General features: G+C 44.4%; 1 protein-coding gene across 7 annotated transcripts in view; it reads right to left on the bottom strand.

The window, feature by feature from the left end:
* IFT56 (intraflagellar transport 56) overlaps positions 1 to 25783 on the bottom strand; it is a 97274-nt gene that overhangs the window by 59551 nt on the left and 11940 nt on the right. For 6 of the 7 annotated variants that reach the window (XM_085861323.1, XM_085861324.1, XM_085861322.1 and 3 more), the window contains 2 exons: positions 15071 to 15185; positions 2769 to 2818 (listed from right to left, as the gene is read on the bottom strand). In XM_085861323.1, the coding sequence (XP_085717449.1) occupies positions 2769 to 2818; positions 15071 to 15185 (165 nt within the window). The remainder of the gene's footprint in view (positions 1 to 2768; positions 2819 to 15070; positions 15186 to 25783) is intronic. The other variant, XM_085861326.1, reaches the window with a different exon arrangement.

The raw sequence follows: 25783 nt of genomic DNA, 5'->3' as shown, positions 1-25783 counted from the left end.
AATTATCCGAGCAAAGACCTTGCCCGGCACTGAGAGCAGCGTCACCCCTCGGTAGTTGTTGCAGTCTTGGCGATCACCCTTCCCTTTCCAGAGAGGGACAACAAGGCCCCTCTTCCAGTCAGTTGGGATGATGCCTGTGTTCCAGGCAGAGCACAAAACTGCATGCAACGACACGAGTGCAGCATTTCCACCAGCCTTGAGAAGTTCGGCATGGATGCCACAGATCCCTGGAGCTTTGCCCCGTTTCAACTGGTTCACCGCAGCCCGTGTTTCCACAAGCGTAGGTGGACCACAGTTGATTTGAGGGTCAGCAACAGGGATTGTAACACCCTTGACGTCCAACTCGACAGTTGGGGGATCAGCCCGGTACAACCGCTCAAAGTAACCGGCCCAGCGGGCCTTCACTTCAGACTCCTCTGTCAAGAGCCTACCACTCTCTGCTCGAACTGTAGTGCTCCGAGGGATGGGCTTGGATGAACGTAATGCGCGAATTCCCCTGTAAGCGGGACGAGAATCACCTGTCCACAGGTGATGCTCTACCCCCTCACAGATTCCTCGCACATAGGCCTCCTTGTCCACCCTCAGTGCACGTACAGTTTTACGCCTCAGCTCCCTGAACAGCTCAGCTCTGCCATTCAGCCTGGCCCTGCGACTCTGGTCAATGGTATCCAGTGTCCCTTGAGAGACAAAATTCTTCTTTGCCCTGCGGTGAGCTCCAAGGCATCCACCGGCAACATCAAGGACGGTGGTCTTGAAGGCGCTCCACAACTCTTCAGGACCCCCCAAAGCACCCAGACCCCCCAAGTGTCCACTCAGCCTGTTCGCAAACTCCTCAGCTACTCTCTCATCCCTGAGCTTGGCAACATCCAGTCTCAGCTAGGATGGTACCATTCTCCAGGATTTAAGGTGGAGCTTTAGAGTTGCTACAACAAGCCTGTGGTCAGTATTGAGGAACTGAGCACTCCGGTAGACCCTGCAGTTCTGGATCATCCTCCAACGACCGTCAATGAGGACATGGTCAATCTCCTTTGCCACACCGCCAGCGTTGGAATACCAAGTCCAGCGATGAGCTTGTGGGCGCTGAAACCATGAACCAGCCACCCTAAGTCCATGACTTCTTGCAAAGTCAAGGAACTTAGTGCCATTCTGGTTCATAGTTCCTGACCCATGGGGACCAACACATACCTCATAACTGTCCCTATCAGTTCTAGTTGATGCATTGAAATCCCCCAAGACTAGAAGTGTATCTCGTCTGGGGCACTGATCAACCACAGACTCGAGTGTGGCGTAGAATGCATCCTTCACGGTGAGATCACTCGCCTCAGTCGGAGCATAAACAGAGACCAGGGAAATGACACCTAAGGAGTGACGAATCCTTAATCTCATAATACGCTCGTTGACCGGTGTTACCTCAATTATCATTGGGGTCAGCTTATTGGACACAGCTACAGCAACTCCTTGGGTATGGTAACCATCAGAGCGACCAGACCAATAGTAGGTGTAACCACCCACCATTATCTCGCCGCAATCCGGTCTCCGAACCTCAGAGAGAGCTGCAATCCCGATGTCCAAACGCTTGAGCTCAGATGATAACAGAGACAGGTGATCATCCTCTCTTAGGGATAGGACATTCCAGGCACCCACCCGAAGGGACCGCCTCAGGTTAACCCAAGGAGACCGCCGTCTGGTGGACGACACCTCAGCACCACTCCGACACACTCTCCCGCAATCTGACCCAGGGATGTTACCCCGTGGTTTCCCTCCTATCAAAGATTGGGGGTCCCGAAGGCTTTGCCCCAATCCCGTCATCCGGTGAGCTGCCCTGCGAAGGGAAGCTGCACAGGAGGTACTCCCACAGAGTGGGTTTTCAGATTTTTTTGCGTTTTTGCGTTTTGCAGAATGAAGGGTTTTACGGTGGCCGGAGTGCAAATCCTGCCACCAACCTCCTAATAAGAAGTGACCTAACTGCAGGAGGACGTCCGCAGACACAGTTGGGCACTAGATATGGATGGCCGTTGGCTCACAAGGAGCTCCTCCGCCCTTTGACAGGTTTTGTTTTTAATCCTGCTGGGTGTCCATATCCAAACACCCTCCTCACCAGAAACCTGGTGGGGGAGACAGTTTAGTCGCCGACAACCCGACCATGGAACAGGTTAGTACAGGTTTACATGGTACCTGTAGCAGGTCACAGATTGAACCTGACCTGACAGAACCACCTTCGGTGACGGAGATAAACAGTGAGCACACCAAAAACCACTCAATGTTGACCACAGGGCAAAACACGCGAGACTGGGACATAAAGCGACGTGGAATCCATTCAGCACTTGCCATGTTGTCAGTTTTCCACGAGCGCGTGACGCGATGTTGTCGCTGTACACTGGCATCAAATTTGCGCTACTGCATTTGAAAATTTTGTAAGGTGCATTGCAGTACTGTACATAAAATATTGATCCAACCTTATGTCAGAGTAGCGGGATGTAATCGACGATTGTTCTATAATGTGTTAACGAGGTTCTAACCAAATGTCTCAGATAAACTCAACACAAATTGGCGACTTACTGTGTGCCATAACATTTATAGCGCATAAATAAAGCTAACAGCTTACAATGAAGAAAATAACAAAAATCATATTTCTATGACAATGACAAAATAAACACAAAATTTCTTTCGTATTTACTTTTCACATTAATCTTTAAAAGCCTGTTTGAATGGATGCCCACAAATAATGGCCTTTTCTGGAAATAGGAAAAAAAAATTGAAATGCTTACCTTGTGAGACAGGTGAAACATCAGCCGACTCTGCAATGGGCTTTTGATTCCTGAAATAGAGCATTTACACGAGTTCTCATTTACTGAGCAGTTGTAATGTAAACTATTCAAGTGACTATTTGGAATGGATAATCAAAAGCTTCAGCACACAATTTGGTTCATTTCTTCATTAAGGCCCGGTCACACCTTGACGTTTTAGCCAACGTATGCCGATTTTTGAATTTTTTTTCTAAAACGCTGGCACACATTGAATACGTTATGGGTAAGTTTTGATAACATTGAGAGCACGCTGAAAAACACTGCCATACGTCGTTGTACGCTGGCTTTAAACGTTGTACTTTTCGGTTGTCCTCAAATTTTTTCATGCTTGAAATTTCACGACGTATGCCGGCGTATGACTCACACGTTCCGCTACGCTGGCCACAAGTTGTATGCACGGTCTGCGATCGTTGACAGACGTCAACACATGCTACTTGTAAGTTAATCATAAGTTGAGACACGCCGAGGTAATGTTTAGCGTACCTGAAACTTATTTCTAACCTATGATTAACGTGTTGTTGGCACGTTACGCGATCGTTGCCACACATCGACAGACGTTACTTTTAAGTTACTCATAGGCTGAAAGACGTCGGTATAATGGATCGTCCTTGCGTCAGCGTCCACGGCCACGGCCAGGACACTTATTTGCAGCATTCTTCAAACTTTTCTTCGGCATGACGAGGATGTTCACACTTCGATGTCTAGCTTGGCTATGATTCCAATTGTCCATCGGCAGCGTCTATTTAAAATAGTCGAGTTTGAGCGTTTTAACACGTTCAGAAGAAACGCTTCAAATTTCAAAACCCCAGCGTCAAAAAACAAAGGCGAGTGACAGCAATTAAAATCGTTCATTGCAAACAATGAAAATAGCAGAGTGGTGCCGTTTAAAAGTCGTTGAGTGTAAAAAAAATCCAATTGTTGAGTGCAAGCGTCTACTTTCAATAGTGGAGTTTGAGCGATTTAACACGTTCAATAGAAACGATTAAAATTTCCGAGCGCCAGCGTCAAAAAACAAAGGCGAGTGACAGCAATTTAAATCGTTCATTGTAAACAATGAAAATAGCTGAGTGGTACCGTTTAAAAGTCGTTGAGTGTAAAAAAAATCCAATTGTTGAGCGCAAGCGTCTACTTTCAATAGTGGAGATGCAGCCATTTAAATCGTTGAGTGGCAGCCTATGAACCTACCCGTGGACACGCGGACGCAAGGAGGATCCATCATAACCCACACCCTCCCCCTCACACTCACCTACTACTGCCAACATGAACAAACTACTACTAATACTAATACTAATACTAATACTAATACTAATACTGATACTGATACTGTTACTGCTGACATGGACATCGACTCAAAAAGGACTCGAAAACACTGTTGGGTTCCCCTTTTATGAGCAGCATTTTTATATACCAATTCCCAAAACCGCTGGGAACACGTCTTTATATGGCAGTTGTAAGCTAGAAACACATTCATTTTTTTTTTGTCGACCGGAAGACGTCATTGGAATACGTCTACATACGTCGATGTGTGTTGGGACTACGTAAAGAATTGGTTCAAAGCACGTCAAACATAAGTTAGAAATAAGTTTCGCGTAAAAAAGACATTACCACGACGTGTTTCGACATGAGTAGCTTATAAGTAGCCTTTGTGGACATGTGTAAGCGTCCACATATCGTGTGTAAAACTTATCCCCATCGCATGCGGAATGTGTGTCATACGCCGAGTACGTCGTAAAATTTTGAACATGTTTAAAATTTCTTGACGTACTCTACTTACTACGACGTATGATAGCGTACTTTAGCGTTCTACTCACGTATACCAAACTTACTCATACCGTATTTGACGTGCCCCAACGTTTTAGACACATTTTTCTTAGGTCGGCATACTCTGGCAAGATCGCCAAGGTGGGACCGCGATGTTGTCACTTCCATTTCTACGGCAGTTATGATTCGAATCGTTGTGCGTCAGCCTTTTAATAGGCTACGTCACGACATCGTCGGCGATGCGTGCAACGCGCTATGCCAAAGTTAGACTATCGTTGGGCATCGGTTGTGTAGGCCAACAACAGGTTCAGCATTCGTTGGTACAAGTTATCTATAACACAACGAAACGTTCTGTGTCCATTACTAATATGTTATGCATACGACCAACTCGTTATGAATACGTCCGAATCTTAAAAAAAAAACATCAAAAGTTCAACGTCAGCCAGCGTTTTGCATACATTTTAATACGTTGCCATCGCTGGCTAAAACGTCAAGGTGTGACCGGGCCTTAAGTTATTGAGTTAGTTAAGGCGTCGATACAGGTGCAGCAAATTTCTGCTCCCTTTCCTGCCATCTGTTCCATAATGATGATCTATCACCACATACTTCGATCTTGAGCCAATGTTCGTACTTGCACCAGTGACGATATCTGTCTTGCACTGTAATCTGCCTTGATGCAGTCCATCCACCTTTTTGTTGGACTTCCTCTTGGTTCGGTGCCATTTACTCTTCCTTCCATGAGGATTCTTGGAAGTCTGTTCTGGGGCATCCTTTGAATGTGCCCAAAGAATCTAAGCCTTATTTCTGTTATATGCTTTGGTATTGTGTGTTTTACTCCAAGGGTTTCCCTTATTATAGTACTAGCTGAAGTACCAAGCTCTGCCCAGGGAAAGTCAATGGAATACTCCAGTAATTTGATTAAATTTGCGTTGTTGACAACAAATCACTACAACCTCAACATAGATTTTCATAAAGCATATTACTCGATCGCTCCCAGGGAAAAACCCAGGCAGTGTGTAAGTGACATACTCACTCGAGGCCTGAACACAGACATGTTATAACAAACCTGCGAAAAACAATATTTTTAACAACAGATGCACGTGTAAACACTATATCCTGACTATAATTCATAGACCGGTGTGTGTTTGTTTGTCGCACGACTCCTCCTACAGTTCTGGGCTGATTACTTCCAGACTTTCTCCACAGGATCAGCATGGCCTCATTTAGTGCATAGGGGTGTTTTTATCTTTGCTGGTGGTCTTGGAAGGGGGGGTGGAGGTGGGGGGGGATCAAAATTATTTATTTAAATCTGTATTGTGTAGCGCCACCTCCAGGTGTGGGAGGATATCACAAGTCACCATCATTTACAGTACAGCACTCCTGTCCCCACATTTTCCAGTGCAGTGAGGTGTTTTGTATTATGCTTTTAATAGTAGTAGGTGTGTTTTTAATTCATGCACGTAAACCAGGGGTTTTTTTGCCTCTACAGAGCTGTCAGCTGCCAATACACCACCCAAATAAAGGTAGGCATCAGAAGAACATGTTGCATGCTTAGAACAAGATCACCTGTAGGACAGAACTCTCCGAATTAATTCACTTTGTGTTGCTGACAACAAATCACGACAACCTCAACATAGGATCTTCACAGTACATATAACACGATCGCTCCTGGGAAAAAAAAAACAAGCATTGTATCAGCATAAGACCCGATGGAAGCCTGAAGGCTGAGTCAATATATTTTTTTCCACACATGGCTCTCGACCTTCCTCTTGATGAAAGAGAAGGCCATGGAAAGCTTGGACGCATTAGTGCATACTGGGTTTGAATGCATAAACAAACAAACAAGAAGGCATCAGGCAGAAGCCTGACAGATGAAAATCATAGAAATTACATCACTGTCACCTTGACCTTTGACATATGTACTCAAAAAACATTGACAGCCTCACTTTTGTCCTTTGGAATCCTCTGGTAAAGTTTGACGAAGACAGCTGAAAGCATTCGCGAGTTATCGCACTCACAGACGAACAAACAAGCAAACAAACAGGCAAACATACGTACAGTGCCTTTAGAAAGTATTCACATCCCTTCACATTTTCACAGTTTGTTGTGTTACAGCCTGAACATAGAATGGATTAAATTTTAATTTTTTGTCACCGATCTATACAAAATACCCCATTAATGACAAAATGAAAACATGTTTTCCGAAATTTTTACAAATTAATGAAAAATGAAGAACTGACATTCTGCCATCTGTTATCAAGACAATATCGACTGTGAATTGTAGGTTTGATATAACTCTTCCTTGTATGATAACTCCTTGCGGCATATCATCTATTGTTGTGAATTTGGGAGCTCACTGCACACAACAGCCAGGTCCTATAGATCAGCTATATCGGTAAGTATGTGTTTCTAGTTAGGGTCCCGTCATGTGTTTAATGGGTGATTAATTGTACGTGCGCTGCAAGTTATTTTATAGTTAGGATTTTTACATTTTAGACTTCACAACAACAACGACACCTGCCTTTGCTTCCTCCCACCATCCTCCACCGGCACCATTGCACGCATGCGTGTCAGCACGTATGTGGGAGGAGTCCAATGTGCCAGACAGGGTTTCTTCGGACATTGGTGTCTTTGATTTCGCTCCAAATACGGGCATGGCGCCCCTCACAGCCAATCGGAGGGTGCGAGCACGTCTGCCGCCTCTCGGCCAATGGGAAGCCAATGCAACATATTGCTGCTTGACTTCCTGGTCGAGGGGCGGAGACATGAGCACCTCCCCCCGACCAATCTCGGATGGCCAGGAGATCGCCCGACACGCCTGTCCAATGAGGGGAATGACACGAGACGGATCCTCCCACCTGTCAAGAAAAAGATATAGTTGTGTGGGGGCGACCGAGTGAGAGAGTCGGAGGGTTCGTTGGTTGCGGCTGAGAGTCTGAGTCTTCCCGCCATGAATTGCCTGCCTGTGAGCCAGAGGAGAATCGCTTGCCTGCCTGCCTAGCTGACTTGCTTTGCCTGCCTCGTCGCTTGTTTTGCCGGTGGAGTGTGCCAGCGCCCGACGCTACCCACTGTACCTGGTGCTTGGAGCGGCATCGTGTTGCGGGTTCGAGTCCCGCCGGGCCAGATCGTCGAGAACCGCACGAAGCGGAAAGGTCCAAGGCAGTCTCTTACCTCCAGCTCACCTTCCCTCCGAGCTGGGGGTATCAACAAAGGCCGCAGCCACTATTTATTTTGGGGGTGTGTGTGTCTGTGTGTGTCTGATAAGTAGAATTATTAAGTACTTTTTGTTGTACATTATTTGCATTGCTTATTCGGATAATTTTGCTCTGTGTCTCCCTGTCTATTGCAAATAAATATCTGTTAAATGATCCAGCTCGTTTCTGTGTTTCTTTCATTGGCTTGGCACGGTGTGTGTTGAGAAATAGCGAGGCAGTAAATTGTTCATTTGGACCGACAGGCCTCGGTAATCTCCGCTCGGGTTACACACGGTTCGGGCACGGTAACGGCTAGTTCCGCTCAAGGCCCGTCGAGGGTGTGAATTCCCCGGTAGCTTTCTGGTAGCTTAGCCGCGTGGGTATTTAGGTACAGTAGGATCCGCTTAATAGAATCACTTTGAGCCGGACAAATTTGATTCTAATAAGCGGGTGATTCTAATATCCGAGTTCACCAGAGTTGTGGAGTATCAAGCGGATCAAATGTCGAGTACACATACGGAGACAAATACTCAGCATTTAGTTTGATTTATATGACACACTTGCTCAAAACAATGTAACTTACTACTGAAAATAAAACAATTACACGTACAGTACAAATGTACTTTTCAAAGCAAAACAACATAGGTTTGTCGATGAGCCTACTCTGTAATGAAAAAATTGTCGATTGTTGCCTGCTTTAACGAGTCTGTGGCAATGGCGGTGACCTCCTTGTCAAGTTTGCGCAGGAAGGCCATGTCACTGAACCCATGTGATAGCAAACCAAGCCTGATCGTCTTAGCTGCAGACATCATTTCCTTGATGGTCGGGACAGAGATCTCCTCTTCCTCCTCTTCCTCCACTTTAGTGTCGGCGTCATAGTCTGCGTCAGTAGCAATTCCCATTTCGCGTTGGACTGCCGAAACGATGGCTTCGTCTGTGACATCATCGTCTGTGGTTTGGAGAGTCACGTCCATGTTGACGAAGTCCTGCCATTTGTCGGGATCCATTTGAAGAGGGTTGGCTAACTCGTCGTCGTCATTGCTCTCGACCCTTTCGCCTTCGCTTGCCGCTCCGATGAAAATTCCTCCTTTGCGCCAGCAGTTCACTATGCCGGTAGTCTTCACCTCATTCCATGCTGCGTCCGTAAACAGCATAGCGTCGAGGATCGTTATCTTTTTCGCCAAGTCACTCGCTGTCATTGCTCCATCCTCGTTGTCAATCTCAGTGAGCACTTTTCGTAGCATGGCACGGCGGTAATGAGCTTTGAATGAACGGATAATTCCCTGATCTAACGGTTGAAGAACAGAGGTTGTGTTTGACGGGAGAAATGCCACAGTAATGTTCGACAGTTGAAGTGATTGGGGATGTGCCGGACAGTTGTCGATGAGAAGCAACGCTTTCTGGTCATGACGCCGAAGCTCGCGATTCCACTCATCGAGCCATTCAGTGAAGAGGAAACCTGTCATCCATGCGGAGGAATTGGCTGTGTAGCGAACTGGAATTGTTTTGAGGCCTTTGAAACACCGTGGATTCTTGCTTTTACCAATACCAAAAGGAGGACGCTTAGCACCAGTCATCGAGCAGCAAAAAAGCACCGTGATTCTTTCCTTTGGCTTTTTCCCACCGCAGTGCTGATCTCCCTTGAAGAGGAACGTTCCGTCTGGTAAGGCCCGAAAATACAACCCGGTTTCGTCAGCATTCCAGATCTCATCAGCCATGAAGCCTTCTACGAGATCCGGAAACACGTGGTCCAGCCATTGTTGTTTCCCTCCTACGTCAGCCGCCGCTGCCTCTCCGTGAAGTTTCTTGTGGACGATTCCATGTCTTTTCTTGAACCCGTCAATCCAGCCGTTTGTCGCACTGAACTTCTTGTTGTTGAACTTTTCCGCGAACTGAGCCGCTTTCTCCCGCATCAGAGGTACAGAAAGCGGTGCTTCCTTTTCTCTAGAAGTTTGAATCCACTTGACCATTGCTGATTCGACATCGGGTGCGTTGCCGCTTCGCTTGCGTTTCTGAGAAGAAGACGAATCCACTTGACCTTTCAGAATGGCCTCTCGATCTTTCAGAATCTTGCATAGGATCGGCTGGTTAATTTCCAACTTGTCTGCAGCTTCTCGTTGGCTCATTCTGGGCAAAGCGTCATAGTCCCTCAGGATTTGTGCTATATCAATGTTTGAACGATCCGTCCGCTTTCGTTTTCTGTCCATCGTGGAAATGACGACATGCCTAGTGCTTAGACTGCAGCTGTCAACCGTCCGCCTATCTGTACAATGACTACCGAAATCACTGTAGTGGCATAGCGTTATTTTTAGCGTGACGTCAGCCGCCTGGTGGCAAAAGTTGGAACTGTGCGGCCAGTAGGCGCTGAACTGTCGAAGTGGATGGCCAGCAGCTGATTCTATTAAGCAGGTTTTTGATTCTAATAAACGGGAAAAATTGTGTACATTTAGATACAATGGAATCGGTCTCAACGATTTTGATTCTATAATACGGGTGATTCTATTAACCGTGATTCTATTAAGCAGGTCCCACTGTATATTGAAGTTTGGCAATTGACCCTACCCCATGCGGTCGAATTATTGGCGATTCATGGTCCTGTCAGGGACCCGTGCGTTTCGGACTTATCCGAGGGTCACGACCTAAATTCTGGTGTGTTCGGTGGAGCCGATTCTACTGCTCCCTCTCGCGGTCGTGCTCGCCACCGATACCCAGGCCCGCAACACTATTGCATGCAGAATTATGAGTTCAAGCAACATGTTCAAGAGCTGGGGTGATATCACACATCCCTGATGGACCCCCACTGTTGTGCTGAACCAGTCAGTCAGATCTCCATTCACTGTTACTGTGCTTTTTGAGTTGCTGTGGAGTGCCTGAATAAGCTTGGTCATTTTAATAGGGAAGCCAAATAATTTAAGTGTCCTCGATAAGTCATCTTGTCATACAGAACCAAACATTTTTTCAAAGTCTATATAACAGCAATATACATCCTTGCTAATTTCCAGGTATTTTAGTCTAACTTGTCTTAGTGTGAATAACTGAACAACTGTTGATCATCCAGGGTGAAATCCAGCTTTCACTGTGCCAAGTATTTCTTCTCCATTCTTCATCATTCTTCTTTGAAAAATAGGGGCAATACCAGAGGGCGCTGACCTGGTAGCAGCTGGATAAGATAACTAGGAAACCGCTGGTAGGTGTGGATGACTCTCAAAATATATAACGGAGAAGAAAGCAAATACCTGTTTAGGAGGCGGGGGGACGTCTGTTATTTATTATTTATTTATTTTAATGCCGTGAACAAACTTTGGTACATCATGGGTAATGAGGGTTGTGGTAAAGTTTCATCAAAAGTGTGTGTGTAGTTTGAGAAGAAAGCAAATGTATATTTCGGGGGGGGTGGTGGGGGTGATAATCCCCCCCCCGTGTAGACCCCCTCAAATGCTGATTTTCTTCTTTTTTTAATGGCATGAACAAACTTTGATACATTACAGGTGATGAAGGTTGTGGTTCATGTTTCATCGAAATTTTTTGTGTAATTTTGGAGAAGAAAGCAAATACATATTTTGGGGGGGTTAATTCCCCCAACCACACATAGCCCCCTTAGACCCTGATTATATTTAATGTCATGAACAAACTTTGGTACAGCACCGGTGATGAAGGTTGTGGTCAAGTTTCATCAGAATTGCTTGTGTAGTTTCGGAGAAGAAAGCAAATCCCTATGTTGTGTGTGTGTGTGTGTGGGGGGGGGGGGTAACTCCCGTAGGACCCTTTAGGGCCCAATTTTTTTAATGCCATGAACAAACTTTGGAACATCTCAAGTGATGAACGTTGTAGTCACGTTTCCTCAAAATTGTGTGTGTGTGTGTGTAGTTTCACGAAGAAGTTGTAAGTGGCTCTAGATAAAATCACAAACTGGTTCAACATATGAAACATGTCTTTCAACCCTGATAAATCAAACACTCTCACTATATCTCTCCAAAAGGACCATTCAGAAAGCCCCCCATCTACTTTCTCAACAATCCTCTTGAAGAAGTCCTTTCATTCAAGCTTCTGGGTCTCACTATCTGCCATTATCTTTCCTGGGAAAGCCACATTTCCAACCTGGCCTCCGAAGCCAGTCGCCGACTGGGAATCCTACGTCGTGCAAAGTCCTTCCTCTACCCACCTGAGCTCCTGACCACATACAAAGCTTTCGTTTGCAGCCTAATGGAGTACGGCTCTCCCCTCTAGGCTGGTGCTCCTGCCTCTCACCTTTCTCGGCTTCACACTGTGGAAACCAAGGCATTTAGGATCATTGGTATCTCCTGCGATGAGGCTGAGTCTTTGGGCCTCACTCTCTCACCACAGGCAGGTCGGTGGTCTTTCTGTCTTCTACCGTCTCCTCTCAGTTCTCGCCCCCACCCCTCCACGCTCTGTCTGCGATATTCCCACACCCTATATTTCCCCAGGGCGCTCAAGGTCCACAAGCAACCCCCTTATGGTGAAACTACCAAAATCATGAATCACTGCTCACCTTCACTCTTTCATTGCTCTTTATTCCCACCTTTGAAATAAACTCCCTCACTCTCTTCAATCCCATTATTCCCTCCAGGCCTTCAAAACAGCTGTTCCCCACCGTATCTTCTCTTCCCCCATCCAAAACCTTGATCTTTTCTACCCCCGTTAATTCCACCCCAACCACACCTCCTTCAAATTCCCTGCTTTTCTTCCTGAAAGTCCCTGTAGTGTCCATCTTGTATACCCGGTGTTCACCGCCCCATCCCTCTCCCTTCTACAGATGTCCTAATGTCTCTGTTCCACACTGTTTTGTCCTTCCCTCTCCCGCCCCTCCTGTCTCCTGCTCCCTCCCCCCTTGTACGTTGTGTGTTTGCTCTCATACGAGCCTCGACAATGTATACAAAAAAAAAAGTGTTTGGATGGACGGACGACGCGCCATCCCCACAAGCTCTCTGAAACCAAGTTCCAGGTGTGCTAATAATAGTCATTATAATTATTTTCCCTGCATGACTCAGCAAGCTGATGCCTCTGTAGGTCTCACAGTTTAACTTATCTTTCTTTTTGTATATGGTGAAAATGATAGCTTCACTCCAATCGTCTGGAAATACTTCACTCTTCCAAAGCAATTTGCACAGATGGTGGATTGTGTCAATACCTATTTCACCAGAAGTTTTCAGTTCCTCAGCTGTGACACTATCGTAGCATGGTGCTTTTCCTTCAGTCAGCCTCTTCATCACACTGGCAACCTCTTCTTGAATCATTTCTGGTTCGTAGTCTGTACTCGGCATTTGCGCGGTTATTGATCGTCTCTTCATTACCTTCGCATTCTGCGAAAGGTTATGTTTTGATTGCTGTGTATTTATTTATTTGTGAATATGTGTTTGTTTGTTATTCACATAACTCAGAAAGTATTAAACCGAATTGCATGAAATTTGGTGGGATGATTCGCGATTATCCAAGGACGATTTGGTTAGATTTTGGAGCGATCGGGTCAAAGGTCAAGGTGAAGGTCATGAAACGGTCAAAAACACACTTTTGAGCATAACTTCCTTCATAATAGAGCTATTGACATGCAACCATCGCCATATTGTTGCATGAGGAAATACCTTTCGGGTGCCTCGTGTCCGATTTGACGTGACGTCATCGGAAGTGCATCAAAATGACATCACAAGATAACGTAAATTTTCAATTTTCGACCACATCAGTTTTGATCAGACTGTTTTGTAGAACTTACCTTAAGGACGTCACACACCAAATTTGATGTCGATCGGACTGACCGTTATGACGTCATTGACGTTTGAACATGACGTTTTTCAATTGTGGCTAAAATGTCCTGATATTTTACATTCAAATATCTATGTAATTTATAAAGGAAAGTCTCCCAAATCCAGGTATTAGGGTCAGTACCAAAATATCTGTTTATTGATATACAGGTTTTGCCAATTAACACTGTAGTCAAGGTCAAGGTCACACACAAGGTCAAAATATACTTGTAGGCATAACTTCAGATCTAATAGAGCTATTGACATGAAACCAACGTTAAAACGTTCAGTGAACTAAGAGCTTTCAGAATGGATGTCCCCGATTGGACGTGACGTCACCGGAAAGGCGTTAATTTGACGTCAAAAGATGACGTCATTTTTCAACTTTTTAATTTTTCAGTCTTTATCATTCCATTTTATTGGACTGCCCTCAAGGAGGTCACACACCAAATTTGACATCAATCGGACTGACGGTTGTGACGTCATGGACGTTTTAAAGTGACATTTTTCAAATGTGCCCGGAAAAAAAGTTGCGGCGGCGAAGGTATGCGCTCTACCGAGTGCCCGTTCTAGTTTTCAAAGTTTTGTTTGTTGCACAAGTCTTCATAGTTTCTCCTTCCACCGATTTTTAACAGTCTGCAGGTGTATCAGTACTTCTTTTTAATTCTTTTCTGTTAGCATTCTAGTTGACTTGCTGATAATTTTCTTGATGGTCAAATACACCTCTTTAGAGACTTAGTAGTTTGGTGTACCTTCTCCACATTCGCATGTAGATCTTTTAAGCACTTGTTTTTACATCCTTTAACATTCCGTTATATTTCTCTTGTAAGGAAGTCGTACCTTGACCACATGTTAGGGTCTGAATTTTTTTTCCACGTTTTGCTCTGAAGCACTCTTCACTTAGTCGAATAACTTCTTCGCTGATCCAAGATTTTGATTTTTGCACTTTCTTCTTCCCCAATTGACAAAGGTTTTGTAAATCAGCATACAATTTACAAAAGTTTCAATGGTAAGTACCCACATGTTACATAAAACTCGATAATGTATTTCATCGAAAGCTACTATAACAGAGCCGTGTGTGTGTCACCATTTTTCTCAGATGGCCAAACGGATCTTTGTCAAATTTTCAGAGGTTCATCAGTGAGTGCCGGGGAGAGTTTTAGGCAAAAACAATTTTTGGAAATTTTGAAAAAAAAAAACTGGATTTTTTTTTTCTTTTTTTTTTTTTTTAAATCGCTCTCTTGTGCCTTTGTCGCTAAGTGAAAGGTAAGATTAAATGATCCCCAACACCATTCCTTAGTGGGTGTCGGGAAACGTTTTAGCCCTCCACAACAATAACAAAAAAAAAATGAAAAAAATTTGATTTCTACAAAATACCAACAGAACGGGAAGAGAACTGAGCAACACTGGGTACCCTGCGAGTCCTTTATAAACATGACAATCTTTGCGGTGGTACATTATCTCAAGCTTTGTGAATTGAGCTCAGTCGTGTTGTATGTTGGAAAACAATCATGAGACAATGAGAGTACAACAAATTTAATCCAATACGTACCTTTAACTGCAGTTTCATCGGCCTCCTTGTACATCCCCAAGAAGAATAAAACACAGGCCAGCTTGATCCAGAGCTCAGGACTACAGTTTTCACACTCAAACATTGTCCTGTAAAGCTGCATGCAAACAACAAACAAGTGTTGCTTTTCAAAAAAACATTATTTTTTTGCAAATGTGCATTACACACGACTTACCTTGGGTCTGAACAGCAAATTACCTTGGCACAATCTTCACATATATTCTCACCAGTCAAGCAAATTTGTTTATTCATTTCATGTGCATCCTGTGGCTGCCAATATGCATCATCCCTGGGAGCTCGGCTGTGCTGCTGATGCAATGCCTGCTGCTGGTTAGTGCAGGAATTTGTAATTTGTTCAGGGTGCCAGCAATTGCTCGTCTACTTTTTGTAAATGACACCGTGGGATCTTTAAAGTCCACCGACTAATGCCAGCAGATGGGACGCTCACTTATAGTCCATCCAAGGGATGGCACACACACACATTGATGATTCACCCTGCCCATGAAACACCGGCATGAGTTTATAGCTGAATCGGAGATTCAAAACCAGGATAGACAGCTTAGAGGCGAGTGTGCATATCTCTAGGCCATCCTGCCAGCCCATTTGTTTATTTACTGAGCCAATACATTTGATAAATCTCAGACAATCTCTGAAGAAATAAGGACGAGTCGGGAAATGTTGAAATATCTTCATATTTGGTTCTGGTTTGTTTTACTACTGATCTGATCCATTTAAATGCCACTGATATTAAAACTGATATTGTGATGCGGTCATTTTGGTGCACTGCCTTCAGCACAACAATTTGCAATGACACACAATGTGACTCATCCTGCGACAGGTATTACTTGTCCCACCAAAGGTAGATGGAGGTTACGTTTTCACCCCTGTCTGTTTGTTATTTGCAAAATCCATGATTTTTCAAGTATATTGGTGAGTCGATTTTGTTATTCTGTTTCTGTCTGTCAATCACAGACAGGTCAAAATTTTAAACTGATCATCACGAAACTTTACCAGGTTGTAGAGGTAGTCTCAACTGAGAAGCCTATTGATTTTGAGATCAAAGGTCATCTTGAGGTCAAATGTCTGAAATCATCATTTTTTCATCCAATTGACTTGAAATTTGAACAAGATTTGCATATTGCATCACTTCATTGGGAAACCCACTATTTTTGAGGTCAAAAGGTCGAACTTCTGAAATCAATTTTCAACTGAAAAATTGTCAATTTACATCCTATTAACTTGAAAGTTGAACAGGATTTGCAGAGTCCATCACTGAATTGGGAAAGCAACTATGTTTGAGATCAAAAGGTCCACCCAAGGTGAAACATCTAAAATCATCAATTTCAATCTGAAAATTAATCAATTTTCATCCGATTGACCTGAGCTTTCATTAAGATTGTCAATTTAAATCTCAATGAAATGGACAATTTGATTTATCCATTACAACCTTTGGAGAGGGGGTGGATTTTGCAAGTATCGTGCTCTGTACGACATATTTTTCTTGTTTGTTTGTCTGTCTGTCTGTCTGTCTGTCTGTGAACAGGATATCTCAAAAAGTTGTGGGCGGATTTGGGCGAAATTTGGTGGAAAAGTTGGGTGTGTGACAAGGAATACTATAAATGATGAGATTTTGATGAAGATCCTGCATCCAGATACTCTGATTCTTCACCATTGAGATATAGGGCCAAAAACGAAATGTATATTGTTGTGGATTTCAGAATCGGATCCGAGTAATGCACACAACAACCAGGTCCTCAGACAGTTATTTCCATAAATGGATCGACATTCCGTTCAGCAGCTCAATGGATGCTAACTGGGTCTTATTTGTATCAGGCTGAACAATGAGGTGATAATTTCCCTTTGACGTTTTCTGAACGCTTCAAGTTTTTGCTCGGTTTTTCTGGCAAATGGCTTCTTTCTGGCGTTCGTCCAGTGCCCCGAACATGGCGTCGTAAGCCAAGCCTGTGTTAATTGGGAGTTGCATCTCATTCGATGGTGAGGAGATAATGACCGCGAGAATTGACGGGTTGACGGTCACGTGGAGTGATGCGCCAATAGGCAAGCTGGATTTGGCTGAAGTCGTGCTTGAGGCTCCGCCCACACTGGTCGCCGATAAAAGGACAGCAGGACTGCCTTCCTGACGGCTGGTGACAGCTTGAGGATATTGAGCCAAGGTCGGAGCTCGTTTCATTTACGTATGTTGGAAGCAACCTTCATCCTTACCACCGATCCAATATTATGTCGTCAAAAGGAATTTGTACGGTCTCTGTGTCTCTTTCAGCATGGAAAGATCAAGGGAAGTGTGGGAACAAACAGTGAATGGACCGTAGGAGAAACCCATCCCCCCTCCATCCAGGATGCAGTTGCCAACATCAATCATTGACGAACTCTCCTCCAGCCAATGGTTGCTCGAGGTGAAGACGATGAGCCAGCCAATTGGAATTCGGATTAACCGTGACATCATTACGGTTGACTCAATCAGTGTCTACCTTATAGAGACTTGGTGTATAAGCATGTACCTTCACTTCCTCCTTCACTTGCTGTGATCTTACCCTGAAGAGTGCAGCACGAAAAGCTTCGGTCACTATTATTTCATGTTTGTTTGTATCCATATACAGTGTATATATATATATATATATATATATATATATATATATATATATATATATATATATATATATATATAATATATATATATATATATATATATATATATATAATATATAATATATATTTACATTGTTGTGGATTTCCCACCCGCCGGTGTGCGAACGACCGCTTTGAGCCAATGGCGCCGTCTCGCCCACCGAACGGACAATCCAGTCGCGGCTTTCCAGATCAACGCCAAAAACCAGCCACTGTCCATACTCGACCCGCGCTACAGGGTCCGATCGCCAAATCTTCGATTTACCTAATTATTTGCGCGGGTCGATTACCGAGAGATTGTACCTCAACAGGACCGCTGGGACACAAGCCGCTTAAGCAGCTCGCTTCCTTTTGGGATAACCGAGCGGGGCATTATCGCACAGTCCCGTTGGACCTGATCACTTTACCGGCTCTTTAAAAACCAACTATTTCCGAGTGCAAGATGGCAGCTCAATTAAGGGAAGAGGACGCAACGAACAGGTTTACATTCACACAAGGACATTTATTGTAATAAAGTACGTAAGCAGGCATGCATGTATGCAATTAAACAAGGCAAAACACGTATGCAATTATACAAGGCCAACACGCATGACAGGAGAACTACAACCGTTCTACACAATCACTTAAGAGTTTTTACTACTTAGTAGACACGGGCCCACGGACACACGTATGCACACACACACACCCAATAAATGGTGGCTGAGGCCTTTAATAACGGGCTCCAGCTTGGAGGACAGGTGAGCTGAAACCCAGAACCTATCTCGAACCTTCCACCTCGTGCGGTCTTCAAGTTGTTCCAACCCGGGCTCCAGCGAGAGTGAGCTGGATCCAATCGCTGTGAGCCACGATCCTTCCCGAGCTCCCGCGAATCCTCCCGCGCTTCTCAACACGTGCTGGTGAGACGAGGCGCCGATCCTTCCCGTCGATGCGTCGCTTCCACGAGGAACCACCTCCAAGAAGAGGCTGACAAGTCGCACCAAGCCGGGAACCAAACGGAGAACAAAGAGCTCCACGAGCCAAGAAGAAGAAGCCACCACTCGCAGCTCGAGTCAAGCAACTGGCTCAACTCTTTTCCAAACAAAGCAGCTCTCCAAAAAGTCTCCACCCGAGCCAAGCCGTGGTCGAAGCTCTACTGAACCAAGCAGGACTCGATGGCCTGCTGAACAACCACACCAAGCAGAAACCGAAGCTCCACTGAACAACCCCCGAACACGAACCAACTAGAGGATCTCTTCCTTATCCTCTTAGCAGCTCGAGCCGAAGCTCTACTGAACCACCAACCCGAACAAAGAAAGGATCTCCTGTTTATCCTTCTCCGCCCCCTCCCCCTTGCCTGGCATGACTCATGCCCTCGTGATCCATCCCCCGCTCAATCACGGGTGGGAGGGAGTTGTTGACATCATGAATCACGGGACGGAAGGGCTCTTCTTCCTCTTTGCAGAAGAGGGGGAGGGACGTCTCCATTGTTCGCTCCCTAACTATTAAATCGATCCACAGCGCATCTAATCGATTTCTAAACATTTATACAATGGAAGGTGAGCTATCTGGGGAACAAGCACTTATCGACAGAGCTGACAAAAGGAACCTGTATGTTGTGTGCAATCGAATTCCAAATTCGTAACTCTATATATATATATATATATATATATATATATATATATATATATATATATATATATATATATATATATATATATATATATATATATATATATATATATATATATATATATATAGTGGGGCATTTATATCTGATGGTGTTATTATCCTTCTAACTTTTTGTTTCTAAATCAAATAAAATTTCGACACAGTATAGACACATACTTCAAGTTTTTTAAATCAACTTTGATTCTTTATTTCTTAAAAATTACGTCAGACAAATGGGCCTCTTTCAAATTAATGCATTCACGACAGCGGATCATCATATTGTTCATTACCGCAAGCAATGTCTCTTGATCAATGGAGCAGATGGTTGCAGTAATGTTTGCCTTCAATTCATCAATCGATGTTGGATGTTCCTTATAAACTCTGCCCTTCAGAAATCCCCAGAGGAAGAAATCTGATGGAGTTAAATCTGCCAAATCAAAGTATGCCTCATTTGTCATGATGACCTTGTTTGTGAAATTGGCATGCTCATTGCATTTTTTAAAATTTAATTTTTTTCAATGCCCATTGCATTTAAAGTGCTCCATCATTATAAACTTTAATCTGTAAAACAAAGAAAAAAAAAATAGTTATGCCAAGACTGCTGCCAGCTAGAAAGATTGCAAATGTGTCAGATATAAATGCCCCACCCTGTGTGTACATATATATAGTTACGGCTGTGGAAATTTGCAGAACACCATAAAGGTTCCTTAGATCAGTTATCCCGGTAAGTTGGTGTTAGATAGGTTTCCCCACCGTTGTTTTTTTTTTTTTTTTTTTTTTTTTTTTTTTTGTATACCTTGGTCGAGGCTCGTATGAGAGCTAACACACAACTCACAGCAAGGAGGCATGAGACAAGAGGGGCGGGAGTGGAAGGGACAAAACATTGGGGAACAGACACAGGTGAACTGTGGAAGGGAGAGGGATGGGGATGGGACGGGGAACATGGCGAGGGGAAGATGGACATTAAAGGGACTTTCAGGAAGGAAAGCAGGAGAATTGAAGGAAGTGGGCTTGGGTGGATTATCGGGGGTAGAAAAGATCGAGGATTTGGATGGGGGAAGATAAGAGGTGGTGGTGAACAGCTGTTTTGAAAGCCTGAAGGGAAGAATGGGAAAGAATAGAGTGAGGAAGTTTATTCTGAGTGAGGAAGTGAGGAAGTTAAGAAGTGAGGAAGTTTTGAGGATTTTCTTCATGTTCACTGGGCTGCGACCCTTTGAGATAGTGTGTTCCTTTTTCTATCGTTATTTTGGACCAACCATACCTCACAACCAGATCGCTACCACCGACATCGTTCCAAAACGGCCACAACCAAACCAACACCACCTTCGCCCTTTTTACCTCCACAACCATCAACAACCCCACCCCACGAACATCGCCTCACCTTCGTTCCGAATGCGACGCCATCTTCACTGCAGTTCAGAGGCAAAGGGTTTTCTCGCCGTTTTGAACGCCGTTGATTTCTACCACGTCCGCTCCCCGGGGGGTCGGAGGTCAAAGTGACAGATCGTGAATGCTGGTGATTTCTACCACGTCCGCTCCCTGGGGGTCAGAGGTCAAAGTGCGGGGATCGGAGGTCAAAGTGCGGAGGTCGAATCTCGTCTCCCCGGCCCTATATAAAGCCGAACAGAATGAAGCTTCGCGTCAGTCGGTGGAGCCGTGAGTCTGGAGGGGTCGGAGAACCGAGCATGAGTCAAGAGCAGTCTGCGGCGGTCTGGAAGGATCGGAGAGCCTGGGGAACACCAGAGGGCTATGTGGAGACCACAGCCGGAGAAAGTTTGCCAGCGTCAAGGCAGTCCGAGGTGATCGGACATTGGCGCGATTAGCGCCTCGCTGAGGGACGGACGGGGTCTGAGAGGGCATCAACTCTTGTCGAGCATCTAGCCTGAGAGGGCATCAACTCTTGTAAAGCAACCATGCAGAGAAAGCGTCGGTAGACCCGTCCGTTCCTCCCAACCGCGTTGCTGGGGCCCAGATCACCTCTCCGTCGCTGTCCTAGCTGCCGTGGGGAGAAGGCGTCACGACCTGCCCATCGTTGCGAGGCCACAAACCAGGCGCGGCTGTCCTAGCCGCCGTGGGGACGAGACGTCGCGACCTGCCCATCGTCGCACCGCGAGGGTGCGAGTAAGACGCATCGGTCTTGTGGGCCCGTTCGGTCATCCCGGCTCCACGCCACATAGGGTCCACAGATCCCGTCTGCCACCCTTGTCTTTGGGGGTGGCCATTTCTCTTCTTTTGAATGCATGTTGTGGCGCCATCTATCAAGTAGACTCGTATAAGTGATTGTGCATTCTCATTGCTTATATTCGGTTTTATTGCTTTCTTGCCTGTATACGTGTTCCATTGTGTTGGCTGTACATATGTGCATGACTGTCTTGCCTGAATACGTGCAAATTGTTAATAAATGTGGTGTTGAAATGTTCCCCGTTCGTTGCGTCCTCTTTCCTTGTTTGAAAGTGCCATCTTGCATCGTGGAATAATTGGTTTGCGTTGTAAACACCCGGTGAGTAAAATCACATCCGGCGAGGTTGGGCGATAATATCCGCTCGGTTATCACTGCAGTACGGAACGGACTGCTTTAGCGGTTCGTGTCCTAAACCGACTTGCGCCAAGGTACGGTCGCCCAGTCGACTGCTCGCGCAGGTACTTAGGTAGATCGAATTCGGCGAGCGACCCCATCCTGCGCGGGTAGACAATTGGCATGACCATGGTGAGGTTAAAACCCCCACCCGTGGCTGGTTCCTGGCGATAGTTCCAGGAGGGTCATGACTGAATTGTCCGTCCGGTGGGCGACGCGGTTGCTATTAGTGGAAAGCGGCCGATTGCACGCCGGCGGGCACGAATTCGTAACAATATATATATATATATATATATATATATATATATATATATATATATATATATATATATATATATATATATATATATATATATATATATATATATATATAAATATACATATATATATATATATATATATATATATATATATATATATATAGTAAACATATATATACAGTAAACGTATATATATATATATATATATATATATATATATATATATATATATATATATATATATATATATACACAGTAAACATATATACAGTAAACATATATACAGTAAACATATATACAGTAAACATATATATATATATACAGTAAACATATATACAGATATATACAGTAAACATATATACAGTAAACATATATACATATATATATATATATATATATATATATATATATATATATATATACAGTAAACATATATACATATATATATATATATATATATATATATATATATATATATATATATATATATATACAGTAAACATATATACATATATATTTACAGTAAATATATGTATGTATATATATATATATGTATGTATATATATATATATGTATGTATATATATATATATGTATGTATATATATATATAATGCCTGGTGTTGGCGCAGTGGTTAGGGCAGCGGCTTGGGATCCAAAAGGTCCTGAGTTCAAGCCCCGTTGGGCCACTGAATTAATACACCAGGGGGTTGACTCAGCCTGTCATCCTTCCGAGGTCGGCGAAATGAGTACCAGTGTACTGGCCCGGTGTATACCCCGGTTAGAATAGGTGTACCAGATCCCTGTCGTAAGAGGCGACCAGGGTTGCGTCAGGAAGGGCATCCGGCGTAAAACATGTGCCAAATCACGATGTGGATCATACGGATGATCCGCTGTGGCGACCCCTAACGGGAGCAGCCGAAAGAAGAATAAGATATATATATATATATATATATATATATATATATATATATATATATATATATATATATATATATATATATATATATATATATATATATATATAAACTGTGTGTGTGTATATATATGTATATATATATATATATATATATATATATATATATATATATATATATATATATATATATATGTATATTGTTACGGCTGTGGAAATTCGCATTACACCATAAAGGGCCCTCAGGTGAGATATCTCCATAGGTACATGTGTAGTTAGCCAAAACCCGTTGTATAGAGGGAATTTATGTGATCCATTCGAGCTGCGATCCTCCATTTAGTCGTTTTTCTTTCTCTATCTTTTATTTCAAACAAGCAGCATCTCAACAAGCATGCCATCCCCATCACAGCGCCAACCACACTACAACCACGCCACCGCCACCATCAACGCTACCACATCTTCGCCACTACGTCCGCTTCCGAACGGCAAACAAAGGCGCCAAGGAAGGAACTGCGAGGACGCGCGGGGTTTCCCGCCTGTTTCTCCCGTTTGGGTTCTCCGCGCTCGGTGTGGGGGAGGTGCGATCCGAGCCGGGGGTCAAAGGTGAGAAAAGGTGGGGGCCTCTTTTTGGGGGAAGAATTCTCTGGCCCCGAGCCAAGACTGACTTTCCTCGACCCCCGCACGGCGTGGGGAGGGGGGAATGAGAGGGCACGCCCCTTTTTGGGAAGCTTCCAGAAGGGAGGTGGAGCCAGAAATGGGGCGGGGCAAAGGGCGGATCCCAGCGCTACAAAAGGCGGACAGGACGGACCTTGGGTTGGTTGGTCTTCGGGGGGGGTCTTCATGTTGGTCTTCTGGTTCATGGCCGTCTTCTGGTTCCGGTCGCGAGCTTGTTGTTCCTGCCTTGCTCCTTTGATCCTCGCGCGAGCCCTGGGACCCCGTGCGCGAGCGCGGAGAATAGCGCCGAACAAACCCCTCCATTTCCCCAAAACCCCGTCTGAGCTGTCGGGTGGACGATGCGAGCTACACGTGGCACGAGCTCGGTGCACCATGCCGGAGAGAGCTCGCGGACCGCGAGAGGAGTCGGGGCAAGGCGCGACCACGCCGACGGTCGTGGGAGGAGGACTCGACGGCCCAAAGGGAAGTGACCATTTTCTTTTCGGGGTTTTGTATGTGTGTTTGTGGCACCAGTCTCCATAAGTAGAACTGTTTAAGTGTTGCCATGTGTACGCGCATTCGGTTTTAACTCTTCTTTCGCTTTATATGTACATTTTGATTATTGTGACTGTAAATACGTGCCTTCCGTGCTGGTCTGTGTGAATTAAACGTGCTTGTGTGAACTTGTTCCCTGTTTCGCTGCGTCCTTTCCTTTGTTTGACTCTCCATCCTGCTTCACGTAAGGGGTTCGTAGTGGGTGCAACATCCCGGTAATTAATCGGAACCATCAAGGCCGACGATAACACCGCTCAGTTATCACTGTAGCACGGAACAGACCGCTTAAGCGGTTCGTGTCCGGAGTCGGCCTGTGGCGTGGTACGATCGCCCGGTCGACCATTCGCACAGGTACTTAGGTAGATCGAATTTGGCGAGCAACCCTATCCTGCGCGGGTGGGCAATTGGCACGATCGTGGTGAGGTTAAACCCCCACCCGTGACTAGCTCCCGGCATTGTTCCGAGAGGGTCACGACTGAATTGTCCGTCCGGTGGGTGACGTGCCGCGATTCAAGTTGCGTGGCCGTGAATTCGCAACAATATATGTATATGTATATATATATATATATATATATATATATATATATATATATATATATATATATATATATATATATATATATATATATATATATACACACACACACAGCAACATATCTCAAAAAGTTGTGGACGGATTTGGAAGTGCATGAACATTGAAAAAAAAATTGTGCATTAAAATGTACTCGGAAAGCCATGGAAATCATGAAATAACGATAATGGCACTCGGTACAGTGAATACCACCACCAGGCTGAACAGTTTACATTTTGTGTCGCATTGACAGGCCGGATCTGCATCTGGACATTAACCAAAATCTATTTGACTTGTTCTTGTCACCTAACCAACTCATCCACACAGTTTCGTCTGAATCCGTCAACAACTTTTTGAGATATCATGCTGTATATTGTTTTTGGTCCTATCTATTAATAATGAAGAATCACTGAATTTTTTTTTTTAATTCTCGTATCAGGATCCAGATTCGGAACTTCACCAAATCAAATAAATTCATCCGTGTCACACACCCAAACTGTCCACCAAGTTTCGCCCGAATCTGTCCATAATTTGTTGAAAAATCCTACTAAGACAAACACACAGTAAGGGGTGAAAACATAACCTCTGTCCACCGATAAAGGCCCAGTCACACCTTGACGTTTTAGCCAGCTTATGCCGATTTTTGAAAAATTTGTCTGAAACGCTGGCGCACGTCCAATACGTTATGGGTAAGTTTTGGAAACATTGAGAGCACGCTGAAAAACACTGCCATACGTCATAGTACGCTGGCTTTCATCGTTGTACTTTGCAGTTGTCCATAAATTTTAACAAGCTTGAAATTTTATGACTTATGCCAGTGTATGACTCACAAGTTCCGCTACGCTGGCCATACGTTTTAGGTACGTTATGCGA

Source organism: Eptatretus burgeri, chromosome 17 (assembly GCF_056783735.1).
Source record: "Eptatretus burgeri isolate ZD-2024b chromosome 17, Ebu_testis_v1, whole genome shotgun sequence".
NCBI lineage: Eukaryota > Metazoa > Chordata > Myxini > Myxiniformes > Myxinidae > Eptatretus > Eptatretus burgeri.
Note: the sequence above shows the minus strand (reverse complement) of the source record. Positions and strands in the feature narration are given on the sequence as shown.